At 30.6% G+C, this 18,659-nt stretch overlaps 1 protein-coding gene across 1 annotated transcript in view; it reads left to right on the top strand.

Annotated features, from left to right (window-relative positions):
* The window catches only part of LOC107444450 (pyrokinin-1 receptor-like), a 50,884-nt gene extending 34,458 nt beyond the window's left edge, over positions 1 to 16,426 (top strand). Inside the window, exon 2 of the mRNA XM_071180154.2 lies at positions 15,095 to 16,426. Coding sequence (XP_071036255.1) covers positions 15,095 to 15,456 — 362 coding nt within the window. The 3' untranslated portion in view covers positions 15,457 to 16,426. The remainder of the gene's footprint in view (positions 1 to 15,094) is intronic.
* Positions 16,427 to 18,659: the final 2,233 nt, after the last annotated feature.

The raw sequence follows: 18,659 nt of genomic DNA, 5'->3' as shown, positions 1-18,659 counted from the left end.
TTAATTTAATTTTAATTTAATTTTAATTTAATTTTAATTTAATTTTAATTTAATTTTAATTTAATTTTAATTTAATTTTAATTTAATTTTAATTTAATTCTAATTTAATTTTGATTTAATTTTAATTTAATTTTAATTTAATTTTAATTTAATTTTAATTTTAATTTTAATTTTAATTTTAATTTTAATTTTAATTTTAATTTTAATTTAATTTAAATTTAATTTTAATTTAATTTTAATTTAATTTTAATTTTAATTTTAATTTAATTTTAATTTAATTTTAATTTAATTTTAATTTAATTTTAATTTAATTTTAATTTAATTTTAATTTAATTTTAATTTAATTTTAATTTAATTTATTAATAGTCAATACATAGTTAATATTTAAAGCAAATAAAATGAGAAAAATTCCCGATAAGGAACTTAAATTTACAATAACTTTCGAATAAATCAAAACTTCGAAATGAAATTCCTGTGAAATTCATAAATGGAATTGGTTCTTTCCGCGAGTAAAATTAATAGTCAATAACTAAAGTAATTATTAATTTAAATTTAGTTAATCTTTTTAATTAAATAACTTGAAATCAAATAATTTGTTTTTATTCATTTAGTTTAATTTTCTTTTAATTTCATTTATCAGTTGTCAATAAGTAGTCATTATTTAATGCAAACAAAATGAGAAAAATTCTCGAAAGAGCACTCAAATTTACAATAACTTTATAGTGAATCAAAGTTTCAGAATGAAATTTCCGTTAAATTCATAAATTCTCTCTTTCTGTAAGTAAAATTCTAGCTTAGTTGAATTTTAGTGGGCTACAGATCGGTATTGGTTTACTTAAAGTTTCATAGTTAAGAATTTTCGAACTAATAACTGAACATTAATTTTTTTATCCCATGGTACTCCTCCATTTTTCTACAACCTTTCATAATTCCCAGTTTTTAAGTCTCATAGTTTTTTTGCAGCAAAATGTAACATTAAGAACACCCAAAACAGCGACAGCTGTGCACTTGCGATTTTTTAATATAAAGGGAAAATCAAAATTAAATAATAAAGTCATCAGGTTTTTTTTTTGTTGTTGTTGAGGTAAGAGAGTTGGCCGCCAGCTCACTCCGCTCACCAATCCCCGCAATTACATCACTTTCATCATTATTTTCTCTTAAAAGTCGAAATTTTCAAGTAAAGAAATTGCTAGTAAATTTAAAAGTAAATATAAATTTATGTTAAAAAGTTTTTTTACAACGTTAATCATATTGGAATGAACAAGTAGTTGGATATGAAAATAATCACCTGTACTTTAAAGAAATGTATTTCAATCTAGCAATAGAGCAGAATGTGTTTTGCAAAAAAAGGAATAAAATGTAATTTTACTCGCTAATATGATTTATATCACTACTAGGTTAATACCCACTATTCTTACGGGAAAAAAATCACTGTATCGGTATTGATCAACGCAATGAAAAACAAATAAACTCCGTTTTCTTAATTGTTTATTACCATTTGATGTTCTTTCTGGTGGGTTGAGATTATTATATTAGGCAAAATAGTCTTGCGGAAATTCATAAAAATCGATCAAATGAAAACTGAATTCAGTATGATTTGGCATGATGATATTACTCGAAGCCAAGTCTTGGCAGTTAAAACTCACCATAGTCAATAAATTTTTTTGCAGTACTTTATCCTTTCAGATGCCCTAAAGCAGGAATGGGCAAACTTTTTTTGGTCGAGGGCCAAAACTCGAGAAAAAAAGTTTGGTGTTCCGAGTAAAAACTTCTGAAATTAAATAAAGTCAATTCATCATTGAACGCATGGCACTCTACATCAAATTTGCATCCTTCAGTAGCTATTTAGGGGTAAAAAAAAGATTACCAATGACTCAAAAAGGAAATTCCCCTCCACAGAGGATCAAAATTGTGATGGCATGTCTTCGGATCATCCTCCGGGATGATTCCCAGACCGTCGCCAATAGCCCACTGTGCAGCTCTAGTGCGACGTAAATTAACAACAACATCAACAAAAAAGCAATAGCCATTTCATACATTTAATAATTTCACCACTATTTACAATGACGTTGTTTGTGTGCAATCTTTCCATACGCAGTAAGTAATGTTAGAACTCGCGCCGGCAGAAAAATCCGCTCGTTGGAGCTTAAAATGCGCAGTCTGCAACATGTGAAGTACAATTCGCTTATATTAGATTCCATACGTCTGCTCCTCGAGAAAGACAAACGCTCGTTGGAGCCAATCTAGAGCTATTCTATAAAGAACTTCTGTTTTCAACTTTTTCCCAAGCTGTCTGTGTTAACTATTTCCATCAATTCATGTTTTGTGGAACAAAAATAGAGAAAGTAAAAAGGTCATCAGTACTTTGTTAAAAAAGAAAGAACAAAAATAGCTCTAAACAAAGTAGACAAGAAAATGGATATATAATGTATATTGTTTATATTCGCCACGGATCGGCAAGTTAAATTCTGTCTGCGGGCCGGATAAAACCTTCAAGCGGGCCACAGCTGGCCCGCGGGCCGTAGTTTGCCCATCCCTGCCCTAAAGAATCAAGAATATCATAATCTAGATTGGGTACAACTGTACTTTAATTAACGTATTCGGTAGTGTGTAACAAAAAAAATACCCAGTAGTACCTATAGCAGATATCAATTAAGCTTCACTTTTTGTCAATATTGGTATGGTGATTATTTACGGCTCCCCTAAAAGAATAAGTACTTTTTTTTTACAAATTAATAAGCTTTTTAGTATGATTAGAAAATGTATGGTCAAATCTACCAGACCACGGTAAATTGTTACGTTTTTCTGGCTCAAAAAGAACACCACACCAAACAGCACGAAAATTTTTATCGAAGAACTTTGGTAATGAATTTGGTATAATTAACAATAAAATATTGTTTTATAATGCGTGGTAAAATTGGTAAATGTGCATAAATTTGGTAATTCCATCATGGTATTTCTGAGCATGGCTTAAAAATTTAAATATTTTAATAGTTTACTTTTCGGTTTTTGTAATGTGTCGTGTTCGTGGATGCGTGATAATAAGAACTATAATTTTGAAAATCAGAATTTCTTGTAAACCGTAACCATATAAAAGGAAAAATTACTAAATGAATGGTCTAAATACTGTATATTTCGGTTTTTATTATCAGAATATTGTTTCTGTAAGCTAAGAAGCATCACTGGATCTTATTTTTAAAATATTTAAGAGGAAGAAAAAGTTTCTTTGGTTTAATTGTTAGGCCAAAGCTACATGTGTGAGATCTTCTAAATCTATAAGATATAATCTTCATTTTGAGCGGACTAATAAGAATTTCAGGGTCAAAGATTAAATTATCCATTACTGTCTCGATTTGAATTTCAAGCTGATAGCTCTATAAAATTATATAAGAGGAGTTATGAAAGAGGAATTACCGAGACACAGAAAAACTCATTATTTTTTAATTATGGAAAACAGTTCAAATTAGAAATTATTTTTTCTACCTCAAAATAAAATATCTATATTTTTTAATATTTTAGTATATATGTTACCGGCAAAATATGAAACGCCAGCACTCTATAGAACGACAAATGCTATTTAGGCAAAGTATGAAAAAAAAACATATTGATGAGGTTATTATGTAAATGATGTGCATGTTACTGTGAATGACCGAAATCGGTGGTTGTTGACTTTCATTGGTGAATGTTGACAATCACATAGTCTCTATGGTGAATGTCCGCAATATTTATGACATTCGATTTGATATTAGTCTATTCGTGGATATAATTACATTTGTTCAATATTTTAATACTTTCTGACGATAGATTACAAGAAACATCAGTGTTTGGAGTATCGGGCAAATATATACCGGGCAATGGCACTTGACCTTAAAAAAATGTTAGTGTAGGGTATACCGGGCAAATGTATATCGGGCAGTGGCACTGAACCTTAAAAATACATCAGTGTAGGATATAATGGGCAAATATATACCGAGCAATGGCCTTTGACCTTAAAAAAACATTAGTGAAGGGTATACCTGGTAAATGTATACTGGACAGTGGCCCTTGATCTTAAAAAAACCATTGCCCGGTTTACCCTACATTGATGCTTTTTTAAGGTCAAGGGTCACTGCTCTGTATATATTTGCCCGATACTCCAAACACTGTTTCTTCTAATCTATCGTCAGTAAGTATTAAAATATCGAATAAATGTAATTATATCCACGAATAAATTAATATCAAATCGGATGTAATAAATATTTCTGACATTCACCAAAGCGACTATGTGATTGTAAACATTCACCGGTGAAAGTCAACAACCATCGATTTCAGTCATTCACAATAACGTGCACATCATTTACATAATAACCTCATCAATATGTTTATTTCATACTTTGCCTAAATAGCATTTGACATTCTATAGAATGCCTAGGCAATGTGTGAAATATAAATCATTTCATTCTTTGCCAGCTAGTTTTAGGCATTATATACAATGCCTAGGCATTCTGTAGAATGCCGGATTCCAAACTTTGCCGGTAACATATATATTAAAATATATATCTGGCAAAAAAGAACTTTTCTCTCTTTTCTGATTATTTCAGACCTCTACTTTAGCATGAACTAAAAAATATAAAGATTTCAGTAGAGATAAATTAATTTTTCTACAACAGTTGACAAACAGTCACTCCTGACGACTAAACATGTTTAAAAAATTCATGAAAACTAGATAATAAAAATAGCAAAAAATTTTGCTAAAACTTTAAAAAATGCAAAACTTTAGAATTTGAAAAAATAATCTCGTGTTAATTTTCATAAATAAAAATGATATTTTTCAGCAAATCTAATTTCAACTTCATAGTCGCAATTCTACATACTGCAAAGCGGCCCGCATGGTATTTTTAACTCCAAGTTTAACTGTTGGTAATTCTCAAATTCATATCAAATTTTAATTTCATCATATTCCACGTACAATTTTGACATCCTTTCTTAATTTAGGAGTTCCTAAGTCGTAAAGCTTTTAAGCAGCGAAACGAATGTAATTTAAAAGTTTAGTAAAGCAAAATAACCGAGAAAAAATCAAATAAAAGGTCACTTAAAATTTCTTTAACTTTCAAGAAAATGGGAATCAGGAAAAAAACTAATGTTAGGATCATAAAGCTTTTTTTAGCTCGTTAAATTTGAATTCTGTAATTGCCCTTCTTTGGTCCTCAGAGGGGCCCGATAGGTGCTTTCTGCCTCAAATTTAACAGCTAATTGTTATCGAATGTTATTATTTTTTTATATCATCTTCCTCGAGCTACATTTTTCTACCAACCTTCGTAATTTGAAGTTTGTTAAGCCTTATAGTATTTGTGACGTGAAGCAAAATATAACGAAAAGTTTAATACCTAAAACAGTGATTTCGGTATTTTTTTTAAATATGGAGTGTAAAAAACAATGTATTAAAGTAAAGCAATCGTATGCTTACCTGTAAACAATGTAATTTTATATATGCAATTTGAATTTGATGTTTATCGAGTCACGTTCTCGGTCAACACGAAACATTTAGCTTTAACAAAAACTATTTTAGGTTTTCTGTCTGCATACAAAGAACTAAGAGAGCTTTTAAAATATAATAGAAATTTCTGAGCAATCAGATATTTTTCTTTTTAAGGTATTTAAGAGCCTTTTATTTCTAATACGACAGAGGGGGGAAAGTTTGTCCCCTATGGCTTCCTGTTGTTCTGTAATTCAAAAAATAATTTAATGAAACTATTAAGTAATCAGGTGGGTACTATATTTAGGTCACGCTAGAGCTGTAGAATGGGCTATTGACGACGGTCTGGGAAACATCCCTGAGAATGATCCTAAGACATGCCATCGCAATTTTGAACCTCTACAGACAGGATGACTCCCCTGCTTTGGAAGCCAGACAACCTGCAAGACGAGCGCTTTACGGTAGAAAAATTTAACGAAGACCAATATCGTGCACCCTTGGTCCCTACGCAAGCTGATCAAAGTGGTTAACCATCCACTTTCTGACAGCAGCCAGTGATGCTTGACTTCGGTGTTCTACTGGGAGCCGTGTCTTCATAATCAGTCCTCTGCGGGTCAAGTATTAAGCGTAGTTCTGACTTTCCATAATTTGATCCAATTTAAGTGCCTATTCACGTGTTTTATAGCAACGTTTTCGAGTGTTTTATAGCAACGTATGGATAGAACCTCACATCTAGAATTACGGGAAATGTCAGAACGCTCCTTTAGGTATTTTGGTAGGTATACCATAACTTCAGGTAGATTTGGCTGCATGGTACTCTTTGGTCAGTATGAAGTATTGCAGTTTCTTTAAAGGAAGTTTTTCATCGTATGTATAATTAATATTTATCGAGAAAAAGAAGCTTATTTATCTGGAAAAAAACTAATGTATAAATAAAATTGAAAAGTTATCATTTCGTGCGGCTAATTGAATAAAATATCATAGAGTTTTGATAATCGAATCTATAATGGGTTTTTATTCAATGAATTATGATTATAATTTAAGATTTTGGATGTCTAATTAATCTGAACACTATAAATCTGAGGAGATCCGCTGTGTCTCCTTCAGTTTTTCAAGGTAAACAATGTTTAATATTTCTATTTCTAAGAAGAAAATAAAGAATAATATGCAGCAATATTTAATCTTTTTAAGTTTAAGAAGAAAATAAATAATAATATACAACAATATTTAATATTTTAAAGTTTAAGAAGAAAATAAATAATAATATACAACAATATTTAATCTTTTTAAGTTTAAGAAGAAAATAAATAATAATATACAACAATATTTAATCTTCTTAAGTTTAAGAAGAAAATAAAGAATAATATACAACAATATTTAATCTTTTTAAGTTTAAGAAGAAAATAAAGAATAATATACAACAATATTTAATCTTTTTAAGTTTAAGAAGAAAATAAATAATAATATACAACAATATTTAATCTTCTTAAGTTTAAGAAGAATATAAATAATAATATTTGTCAAATCTTAGAGCGTTCTAAATTTTAAACGTAAACGTATAGAAATGCAAAAACGTGCAAAGCATGTTTTTTTATTTTTGTCCAGATTCCATGAGTCTTAACTAATAAACTAGGCAGACATTTCAATTATTTTTCTCATACTAGCTATATTATACTAAATTACATAATTCTTTTTATTCTTTAATTAAAAACACTAAATTGAAATCGCAGTTCAGTTTTTATTTTTAAAAAATGTATTTCATTCAAAACTATTGTTGTTTGCAAATTTATTTGTGACACTTTCATTAACTAAATACTAATTATCGTCTCCTAATTAAAAAAAAAAACAGACAGTAGTTAATTTTTTAAGTTTATTTGCAAATTAATTGAAGAAAATGAATGTTCATTTTACTCTTTATTCTTTTTTGAGAGAAAAAGTAAATAAGGTACTAACGTCGTTAAGAAGCAAAGCGTAGATTTAATTTAATTTTGATTCTCGAAAGGGAACGAGCTTTTTGCACTGTTTATGACAGATTCCATAAAATAAAAAAGAAACTATTTTCTAAAAATGTATTTTCGTAAAACAGTTATGAATATTTGTTTCTTGAAAAAAGTCCTTTTAAAAGGAATTTCCAAATCATACACTGTCATGCCATTATAAAAAAAAAATATTTATTTTAATTTTATTTTAGGTGAATTTAATACTTATCTTAAATAAATATTAAATTACATTATTCTTTCCTGAATAAAGAGTTAACTTTTTTCTTACGTTGACAAAAGTGAGTTAAAATAAAATTCTATAAATAGATAGTCCATTTTTATCCGATTATTACTTTGCATAAAAATTCGTTCTTCTGCATTCGTTAGGCTGAAAAGAAATGTGCAATTCACGTAAATATTTAAATTTTAAAATATTTTAAAATCATATAACCGAAATTTATTAGATTGATTTGATTATTTTTTATTGATCACCAAATAGATGATCTCTACTTATTTTGAGTCTAGACTGATTCCCTCACTTTTTAACTGAATTCGGTCTAATTACACTTCTACATTTTACACTTAAAATATGAGAAATATAGTTAGATAAGTAGTATATATCAGGGCTCGAAAAAACTCAGAAATTTTACCCGTCCCCGAGGACGGCTTGTCCAACAATGCACCCGTCCTCCGTTGAAACTAACCCGTCGCTTTTAAGTAAATAAAAATATAATTTTCTCCTGCTTATAACAAACATTTATATAAATTGCACAATGAATTAGTCGTTACTAGGATTACATTATACAGTAATAAAAGAAATACTAGGTTATTAATAGTAACCTAGTATTTCTTTTATGAAATAATTTAAATGACAAGGGTCAAGTTATCTGGAATGTCAAGTTATCCGAGGGTACTGCGTTTTTTAAATGAATCAAATATGACGTTTGCCAGTTCCACAATCAAGCCAATGATTTACAGAGGTTCATAATTGCTTTTAAAGCTTCTTGTTTAAGACAAGTACGCATTGTGTTTTTTTTGTAAGTTTATTGCTGCAAAGCCCCTTTCAACCGCTGCAGTACTCCCAGACAGAGAAAACATCAATATATGCGCAGTATGTTGCTGTATTGTGGGTCATTTTGCTGCCTTGTAACTTACAAGACTCTTGTAAGATAACAAAAATTGAAAATGTATCACGAACATTAACGGGAAAATGGCCGTCCGCGCGGACGTCGGATTCGAGAAATTCGTTGTCCGCGGAGAATTTTTGATCTTCGAGGACGGGCGGACGGGCTGTTTTTCGAGCCCTGGTATATATAGTAAGATAATTTCCTTCCTCAACTTCAGCTGTTTGTTTTAAAACGTTTTGGTCTGATTCTTAAATATATTCTAAACACTTTTTCTTTTCTTTATTTTTTTGTTTATGTACCCTATTCTAAAAGGTAAAATTGAGTAGCTATTTAAGGAATTCATAAAAATAATTCCGGCAATTATTAGATAGCTTTCCAATCGAAACATTATAGTTACATTTTTGTCTGTTCTTTTTATTGTTGTTAACTACAATTATTCAATTGCAGTTTAGATTTAATAAATGATAAAAAAAAAACTGGATAAAATGTAATACAACCTTTTATTAACCAAAATTCTTTTTTTAAGAAATCATCACAAGATAATAATCCAAAAAAAATAAATAAATAAATAAAGATGGACGAATGCCAACTACAAAAATGTTGGAAATAACAAAATCAACATGAAACCATTTATTTAATGTCAAGCTAAATAATTTTACTAATTGTCATTTATAATAGAAAATTCAGAAATGGCATTGAAATCAAAATATTTAATCAACATAAAAATTTTTTTTGACATGTTTAATGACAATTTCAGTAAAATTTATTTGTTCTTATATATATATATATATCTATATATATATATATATATATATCTATATATCTATATATCTATATATATATATATATATATATATATATATATATATATATATATATATATATATATATATATATATATATATATATATCTATCTATATATATATATATATATATATATATATATATATATATATATATATATATATATATATATATATATATATCTATCTATCTATATATATATATATATATATATATATATATATATATATATATATATATATATATATATATATATATATATATATATATATATATATATATATATATATATATATATATATATATATATATATATATATGTCTGTGAACTATGCACATATCATGTTGGTCGATCTACTGTCCACTGAAATGCAACTACAGAGTTGAAATTTGACGTGCTGCTAGAACCAGTTTTATTCTAAACTTAGAGAGAGCTTTTTCCAAAATTCCTATTTGATTGAAGTTATTGCTATTTTTAGTATTTTTTGCATTTTTTTCCCTTAAAAAGTAATTATGTACCCGAAAATTTATCTCCCTAGCAATTTTCAGTTTATTAACTCGTACTTGACTTTATGTCAAAAGTAACTTTAATTGTGAAAAGTATACAAAAATTTTACCGTTCACTATTCTTTGCTATAACATATATCGGATGTTGGAGCTGGATTCGAACCCACTACATGTACGGTTCGGAATGGTTGCATTCATTGTTATTGTGAGATTTGAACCCCTGACTCCTATGTTACAGAGGCTTTGGTGGAACGGTGAGACCGTTGGGTCCGGAAATTTTCCATTATTAACTGCTGGGCATGTTAATTTTACTGCTCTTGGACGATATCAGTCTACGCAGACAAATATCCAAGACTTATTGTTTGGGTTAGAGAAACACCATTATTACCCATATTACCATGTTATACTCGAAAAAATGAAGCAAAACATCGAATTGGGAAATCCATTTCGAATTTCATTTGTAGGGAAACATCCCAGAGGATGATCCGAGAAATGCTATCGCAATTTTGATCCTCTGCAGAGGGGATGGCCCCCTTGCTTTGGTAGACTGATGACTGCTCGTGCTGTCGAGCACTTTACAGTCGAACAGTTTAACGACGACCGATACCACGTACCCTCGGTCCCTACGCAGAATGATTAAAGTGCTCTCCCACCCACTTATTGACAGCAGCCAGTGATGCTTGACTTCGGTGTCCTACTGGGAACGGTGTTTTTGCGATCAGCTCACTACGGGATAAATTCGAACTAAGATGACATTTTTATTTCCTTGCCAAATACATCGCACACGTTTATTTTAAATGTATTTAGCCCTTTTTCGCAAAATTAAAAAAAGTGAATAGTTTTATTTAAGAATAATTCTTACTTTTAAGGTTCAAGTAGAAGAACCTGAGGGTATTAGTTCAATTGAGTGTTTATTATTAAAAATGCATATTTTCCTCAAAAAAAAATTTAAATTTCATAGATTAATTATACTGGGAATTAAGTCCGATGTCATTTATTATGTACAAAGTCACGTGTATAAAAGCGTGAGAGCATATTTTTTAGTGGCCTTTCTCACTGGATGCGATTTTTTTGCATGCAAACAGGTACCTGATTGGTGGAAAATATTTATTACACCAATCAGATTCTCGTTCATATGCGATGCATCTAGTGAGAGTGGTTTCTTGACGATGAATGTCAAATTATGTCTGTTTATCTACTATTTCACGAAGAATGTATTCTTCATAAATAATAGATATCTGAATTCTATATTTTCATTTCGCCGCTTAAGAAGAAGGAAAAAAAATCTAGCATATACAGGGGTTCATTAAAGACCGTTCTTAATATGTCCTCATAGAAAATGATATCAAGAAAATAAAACACATGGGGAGTCGCAAAATAAATATAAAATAATATAATTAACACAAAAACGATACCAACATCTTTACAAGTTACAGTTCTGGAATTACTCCTCAAAACAGTTTTAATAGAAGGTTGAAAATTAAAGCTGTTTCTAGATATAATTTTTCCATTTTCCTTTTCGTTCGTCCCGCAATCAAACATGTTTCATTGTTTATTATATTTGCTTTTCTGTTCTGTGATGAGTCTTTATTTAGATTTTTCTTCTGGGTCAAATATCAATTTGCGACTTTGATATGTATACTTTTGTATTTCAATTTTGCTAGGGATTCTAAAAATACATATTAATAGTGGTCGTGATGAAACATCCTGTATAAATATTAATATATTTAAATCCTTCACTTATTTATCAAATAGCCACAGCCCGTTATACGCGAGCAAAAGCGTCACTTTTCTGAGTGCCATGCTTCTAAAGCATATCTTAGGTAAACTACATTAATAGAAACTTAGAATTACTTTAAAACATCTTTTTATGTTCCATTAAATTTGCTCGGAAGTCTAGCCAAAGTATACTTAAGATATAGACTTAAGACAAAGTATACTAGCAGAAAAAATATCAAACCATTAAATAAGTAGATTGTTTGGCTTTTTACAAAATGTGCTTCTTTGGGAATAAGTTGGTTTATCTTGCAATGTAAATAAATGAAATTGAAGTTAAACTTACTTTAAAAAAATAAAAAGGAGAAACATTGGTGTATGTAGCGACATTTATAAAATAGTCATTTAGTTATAGATTAAAAACTCCTTGTATTTTTTTCATCGCTCCTTGATGTAATTGCCCAATCGAACGAAAATCCTTACATGTTTAACTATTTGAAAAACTTTTTTAAATGTAACACTGTCATGTTAATCGCAAGAAAACAATTAGTGTTATATTCTTTTGCATTTTTAATAATTCTTGTTTTCATTGTTAAACTTATATAAAACGTGGCGATCAGGAAGTAATTGAGCTTTGTCTTGTATTGACCTTTCCGCTTTCAAGTTATTCGGGAAGTAGTTTGAAATTTATTTAACGTCAGCATTTGTGATAAAATTTCTATAAATTCTATTTGTCGCGGTCAACAAATGATTTAAACTTTCCATTGCCATCTAGCATGGGGCTCCTCCAAAAATTTGAGGCTTCCAGCTAGTTAGAAAGTGGTCGACTACCAGATTCCAACCCCACAAACACGATGGCGAGTTAGTTAAATTGTTATAAAAATGTAAAACTTTTTAATTATTTTGTTCATAATTATTGTCTTTTTCTAAAATATTTATTAATAGAACAATTTAATTTGAAAGCCCTACGGTAACTCGATACTTTAAAGGAAATGTTTGTCCTTTAGTTACTGACTGCGTAACAAATTAAGTGTATTAATTTCTTTTTCAGCGTGATATTTTTTTTACCATGTTATGTCACCCTCAGAGAATCAATACAGGATTGAAAATGACGTCCCTTTTGTTCATGCACAGTATCTAATCACACAGACTGCACACTTCGTCGAGTTTGTCAGATGACATTATTCATTCTACATTTTGATTCTATTCAGACGAACATTCTACTGCAATAATTTCTCATGACTTTTGATGAGAAGCATATGTTTCCGTATCCATACATAACAATGGAGCACACATCAAATGCTGCTTTAGAAGTATATTTTACAGCTTGTTTATAGAGTCGTTGTTCGGAAATGCGATTGAAATTATTATTGAAGTTGTGGATAGTTTAAATAATCTAAGCTTTCAGTGAAATACTTTGGGCAGCAGCATCATAATGCGATGCAAGTTCATTGAAACCTTAATAATGTGCTAAATTTAACCACATTCTTGTTTAAGTTAAACCAAGCGTAATCAAGATTAAAAAGTATGATAGTAAGGTTCAACTTAGCATGATGTTAAGGTTTGAAGAGAATTCGAATGATAATATAGTTTAATAAAGTAAGTAAGGCATTTTCGAAACAGCCTGTTGCGGGCTTGGGAGTTCATGGAGGATAAGGCACCACAATTTTGGGACCAACGTCATGATTGTGACAATTGGTTAGCATTGGGCACAGGCCGTCTGAACTTCCCATACAAGATGGCACCCATTGATCTGAAGTTGAGTGGGTTTCAAGTCGCCACTGCGAATCGAACCCCAGTTTTTCACAACGACAGTTTAGTGCCTTAATCACTAAGCTATCACGGTTTATTATAGTTCAATTTGCTCCATTACAATATGCTCCATACAGCTCAATATGCTAACTGTTTATAGGAAATAATAAATCATGTAATAATTTTAATTTTACTTACGCTCTCAAAAAAGGGACTCAGTTTTAAACCTTAACATTGGTATTTTGGATCGTAGCGTCATGCAAATTTATGCATTGAAACCCAAGTTCAAGAAATAAATTGCTTTCATAGCAATTTTATTCAAATCGGTAAAGTCAGAGATTGCAGTAAATTTAACGATATTATGGTTCGCAACATTCTGAAATTTTTAATAATATACTTGAAGAAAATCCGTTTAGTTATAGTTTTTTTAAAAATTGTTATGCAATTTTTCAAAAAAAAAAAAAAAAATAACATGCTTTTGATATGCGAGGTATTGCCTTAGAAATTTTCTTTCAACGTTGAATCACAATAAGATGCTACTAGCAGCAGTAGAACTTAATTCACATCGCACTAGAACTGAACAATGAGATATTGGCGAAGGTCTTGGAAAAGATCCGAAGATTTGTCATCTCAGTTTTGATCTTCTACAGAGAGGATGGCTTTTCCGTAGCTCTACAACTTGCGCGTGAATCCGAGAGCTTGGCGGTAGAACAGTTTAACAAAGAACGATTACGCACACTCTTGGTTCGTTTGCCAGCCAATCAAAGTCACTCACCTCTTCACTGATTGCAGTCAGTAATACTTGACTACATCTACTGGTAACAGCGTCTTACGAGCACTTTGAGAGCATAATGCGATGGAATATTCTACACTTTAAAGAAAAGGTGTTGAAATTGAGCCAACTTTCTGTTATGTTTGAAGTATAAGATCTTGCGATCAAGTTTGAGGCACGTTGTTGCAAAAAACAAACCGAATAAGCGTAAAATGTATAACATGTTAAAACCTATCGCCATGCATTCTTTACTAACATAGATATGTATAGAATGTTTGCTTTTTATACTTTTCCAGAAATATATTTAAAGTGTAACATTTTTGAATAAATTATCCTAAACTGAATTGGTAAGATGTTACTTGATTAAAAACTTTATTTGCGTCAAAAATATACAAATTGAAAAAAAAAATCATTCGACATGATTAAAACGCTCAAAAACAGGCTCCCATTTTTAACAATTGCCTTACATTGTTGGAATGTTGAGCATAAATTCAATTTTGAGAATGCCAAAATCATTTTCACTCCAATCACGTCAGCTCATCTTGATGCCCTGGAATCTTGTTGTATTCATAAGAATACTGATTTCCTTGTTGAACACATTAATTCCTCCCACCTTCTCCATATCGTGGAGAAATGCTTTTTTCTTGGATTTACCTCTCTCGGCTATTGTGGCTTTTCTCTTTCTGTTCTTTCTTTTTTTCTCTCGATCTCTGCTACTGTTTTTTTTCTTCAAATTTTTTCTCACCTTTATTTTTTAATTTTTCATCAGCAACTTTACGTTTTATATTTCAAATCACCTTTGTTGTTACTTCTCATTGACGACTGGCAAGTCTTGCCAATGGGAACCGGATTTTGAGCGATTGCTTTATCTAACTTGTATATTTTCGAAGTTTTGAATGAAGTAGTTCGCTTGCTATATTTTGACATGAATTAAAATCACGCTATTAAAATTATTAATGTTTTTTTTCTTTTCCGTTTCAGTTGCTGTTGTGGTGTCGTTCTTTGTGTGCTGGCTGCCCTTTCACACTCAGCGACTGATGGCTGATTACGTAACCGATCCAACACCATTGTTTGACGAAGTATATACCCTCATAAGGCATGTCTCTGGCGTGTCCTACTATCTCAGTCCAACTGTAAACCCCATCCTTTATCAGGTCATGTCTCTGAAGTTCCAGCAAGCATTCAAGGACACCTTTGGACCTTTCAGCAGATGCTTAAGAGGAGAGTCACAGTTTTCAGAAATGACACCAGTCACGAACGCTGCAACTGAATATACAAGAACAAGCATGAGAGTCAGGAAATCAGCTTATGGATCTTCAAAAACAACTACGTTTAACATTTAAAGAGTAGAAAATGACAATAATGATTTTACTCATGTGAATTTTTTTAGTCACTTAAAGCAGTGTTTCCCAAAGTGTGGTACGCGTACCCCCAGTGGTACGGAACAGTTTAGCAGGGGTACGCGTTCTTATGCGAAATATCTTGCAACAAACGAAAATAAAAAAAACAAAGCCAGTCATGCCAGCCAGTTTTAAAAACAAAGCCAGTCATGAAAATTTACGATTACGTATTTTTCTATTGGCTATTTTTTGCAGAGTTAACAGCTAATAATTAGTGGTGTCAACAGCCAGTTGTGATTTTTACCTTTTGTGCAATTTTTTATGATAAAATATTCATTCATTTTTTTTATTAGTGGTACTCAGCGTTACGAATAATTTAGAAAGGGTACACAAAAGTCATAAGTTTGGGAAACACTGGTTTAAAGTATTTGGTGATAATTACTTCTAAAATATTCAAACATATCCTACTCTAATACAACAGTTTACTGTATCGCAAGAGTTTACTTTACAAAAATGGTTGATATAAATGTCTCGTTGGTTAAATGTTTTTTTTTACATTCAATCAAAACACATTGGTCAAAATGTCCCGAAAATAGCCACGAATCGTCATGAAATTAGCTTAATATTATTTACAAGTACTATAGTCTCTTTTTAAAAAATGATGCTATGCAAATGTTTTGTTGGCATTTTTTTTTTCGTATAAAACAAATTACCGGGATCTCAAACAGAAATGACAAATTTTGACCACTATTGTCAAATATTTTTCCCTGCAGCATATTCCGATGCATTCCCTGCAGCATATTAAATAATAGTTGATAGAAGCAAGATGTGGTAAATTATGTGGATAGAAAATCAATTGTGAGATTATTTTCGATTTTACATCGCAACCATCGTTTCTTGACAAACTTTCGAAAGCAGTTGATGGATATATCATGCTAATAATAAACTAATAAATAATAAAAATAAATAAAAATATTGACTTTTCAGAAACATTTTTTTGGAGAATGAAGCAGGTAAGCCTGGTGTTCATTTTATGAGCTGGAGCTTAATGTTTCGAAAATCTTTCAAACTAGTATATTTTGATAATTATTTATGCGTTAATCTATATACATTTTTATATGTTCTAACTGTTAATTTACTGTGGCAAGCATTTTTATTTGGTCATGAAAGTATGTATAATTGTGGTGTTACAAACCTAATGTAAACATAATTTAATGAATAAAAATAAGCAAAAAACAATATAGCTGAATCTAAGGACAAATTAATATATTTATAAATGTCGAATATCTTCCTTTGGTTTAGTATTTTTTTTTCTAGTTAAAAAAAATAATGTTTCGTTCACAAGTAGACTTTCTGGAAAAAATTTTCAAGGGGTACACCATAAATTTTTTTTTTCTGAGAAAAGTTCCCTTTTTAAGTTCTTTTCAAAATTTAAGAGTGAGAACGTCAACATGAAGGTTTATCATGAGCGCATATAAGAACATTGTTTTAAATCCTTTCAACGATCTTAAAGCATAAGGAATAGATGATATAACTGATTCTTTAATTTACTTTGCTCTCGCAACATTTTAAATCTAATTATGCTACGTTTACGTTAGATGTTCAATTATTTGTCTTTCAATTATCTTAGTAAACGTATGGATTTCATCCAAGCATTCTATCATTCCTCTATAAATGCAACTAATAAAACTACGAATGAAGCCTATAATTACAAATGTTTTAAAAAAACCTATTTATTATTTTAAAGTAAAAAATATTTTTTTTAAAAATTGATATATGTTTCTAATGTAGCTTTCTTTCCATTTTTGTTTAAAATAAATTTGATGTAATATTAATCACGCGTATTTTCTGTCGTATTATTTGTGAAACTTTATAAGATCACATATGTAAACTCGATGCATATGTGATCTTATGTAGAAAAACATATCAAACAATGAGATTTTTAATTGAAAAAATGCTGTACGAGGGTTGCTATTTATATTTCTGGCCTTGGCAACAGTAAGTGTTGCTAGGCCACCGCAGATGATTTTAATTGAAAGTTTGATATTTTTAAACATAAATTCAGCAGACGATTTACCATTCTAGCTTCATTTGTGTTGTTGACAGTAAATTGAAAAGTTCTTCTCTTTCAAAAAATAGAATTGAATCGTGAACATTTTCGTGCCATTATTTTTCATAACTTTCGACGTGGATTGTCAAGACAAGAGTGCTTCGATGAACTTAATTCGATATTTAGCGATAAAGCGCCATCCTACAGCACTGTAAAAAATTGGTATAACGAATTTAATCGTGGTCGATGTTCGATCCAGGACGAATCCCGTGCAGGTCGTCCAAAATCCGTTGTTGTGCCAGAAAAGATCGATGCTGTGCGTGAACTAATAAAGCAAGATCGTCATGTGAAATACCGTGAGATAGAGGCGTCTTTGGACATTAGTATGACTGGCATCAATAAAATATTGCATGAACATTTGAGCGTAAAAAAAATTTGTTCGCGTTGGATCCCGCATAATCTGACAAACGCTCAAAAAAAGGCTCGTGTCGATTGGTGCAAGGAAATGTTGGAAAAATACGTTCAAGGTACATCAAAGGCTGTGTATAACATCTACACAGGTGACGAATCATGGATCTATGCATATGAGCAGGAAACAAAATAGCAATCAACTGTATGGGTTTTCCAAGACGAGGCAAAACCAACAAAAGTTGTTCGAGGAAGAAGCACATTGAAACAAATGATTGCCTGTTTCTTCGGCATTAACGGTCATGTGGCAACAGTGGCGTTAGAGCAACGCAGGACAGTCAATTCTGAATGGTAAACGACCATTTGTTTGCCAGAAGTCATCGGAAAAATTCGAAAAAAGCAGAAGAACAAGCGAATCATTCTTCATCATGACAATGCGAGCTCTCACACATCGACTCAAACAAAGGCATTTCTGACGGAGCGAAAGATCGAACTGATGGGTCATTCACAGTACAGCCCTGATTTAGCACCCAATGACTTCTTCTTATTCCCACACATCAAAAATAAATTACGTGGACAACGATTTTCGACCCCCGAAGAAGCGGCTGATGCATTCAAAGCGCATGTTTTGGAGTTACCTCAATCGGACTGGAAAAAGTGCTTTGAAGATTGGTTCAAACGCATGCAAAAGTGTATTGATCATCATGGAGAATATTTTGAAAAACAATAAAACCAATTTCGATCCTAC

This window comes from Parasteatoda tepidariorum, chromosome 1 (assembly GCF_982258835.1).
Source record: "Parasteatoda tepidariorum strain Cologne lab strain chromosome 1, Ptep-v5.0, whole genome shotgun sequence".
Lineage (NCBI taxonomy): Eukaryota > Metazoa > Arthropoda > Arachnida > Araneae > Theridiidae > Parasteatoda > Parasteatoda tepidariorum.
The sequence above is the reverse complement of the archived record's forward strand: the minus strand, read 5'-3'. Positions and strand labels throughout refer to the sequence as shown.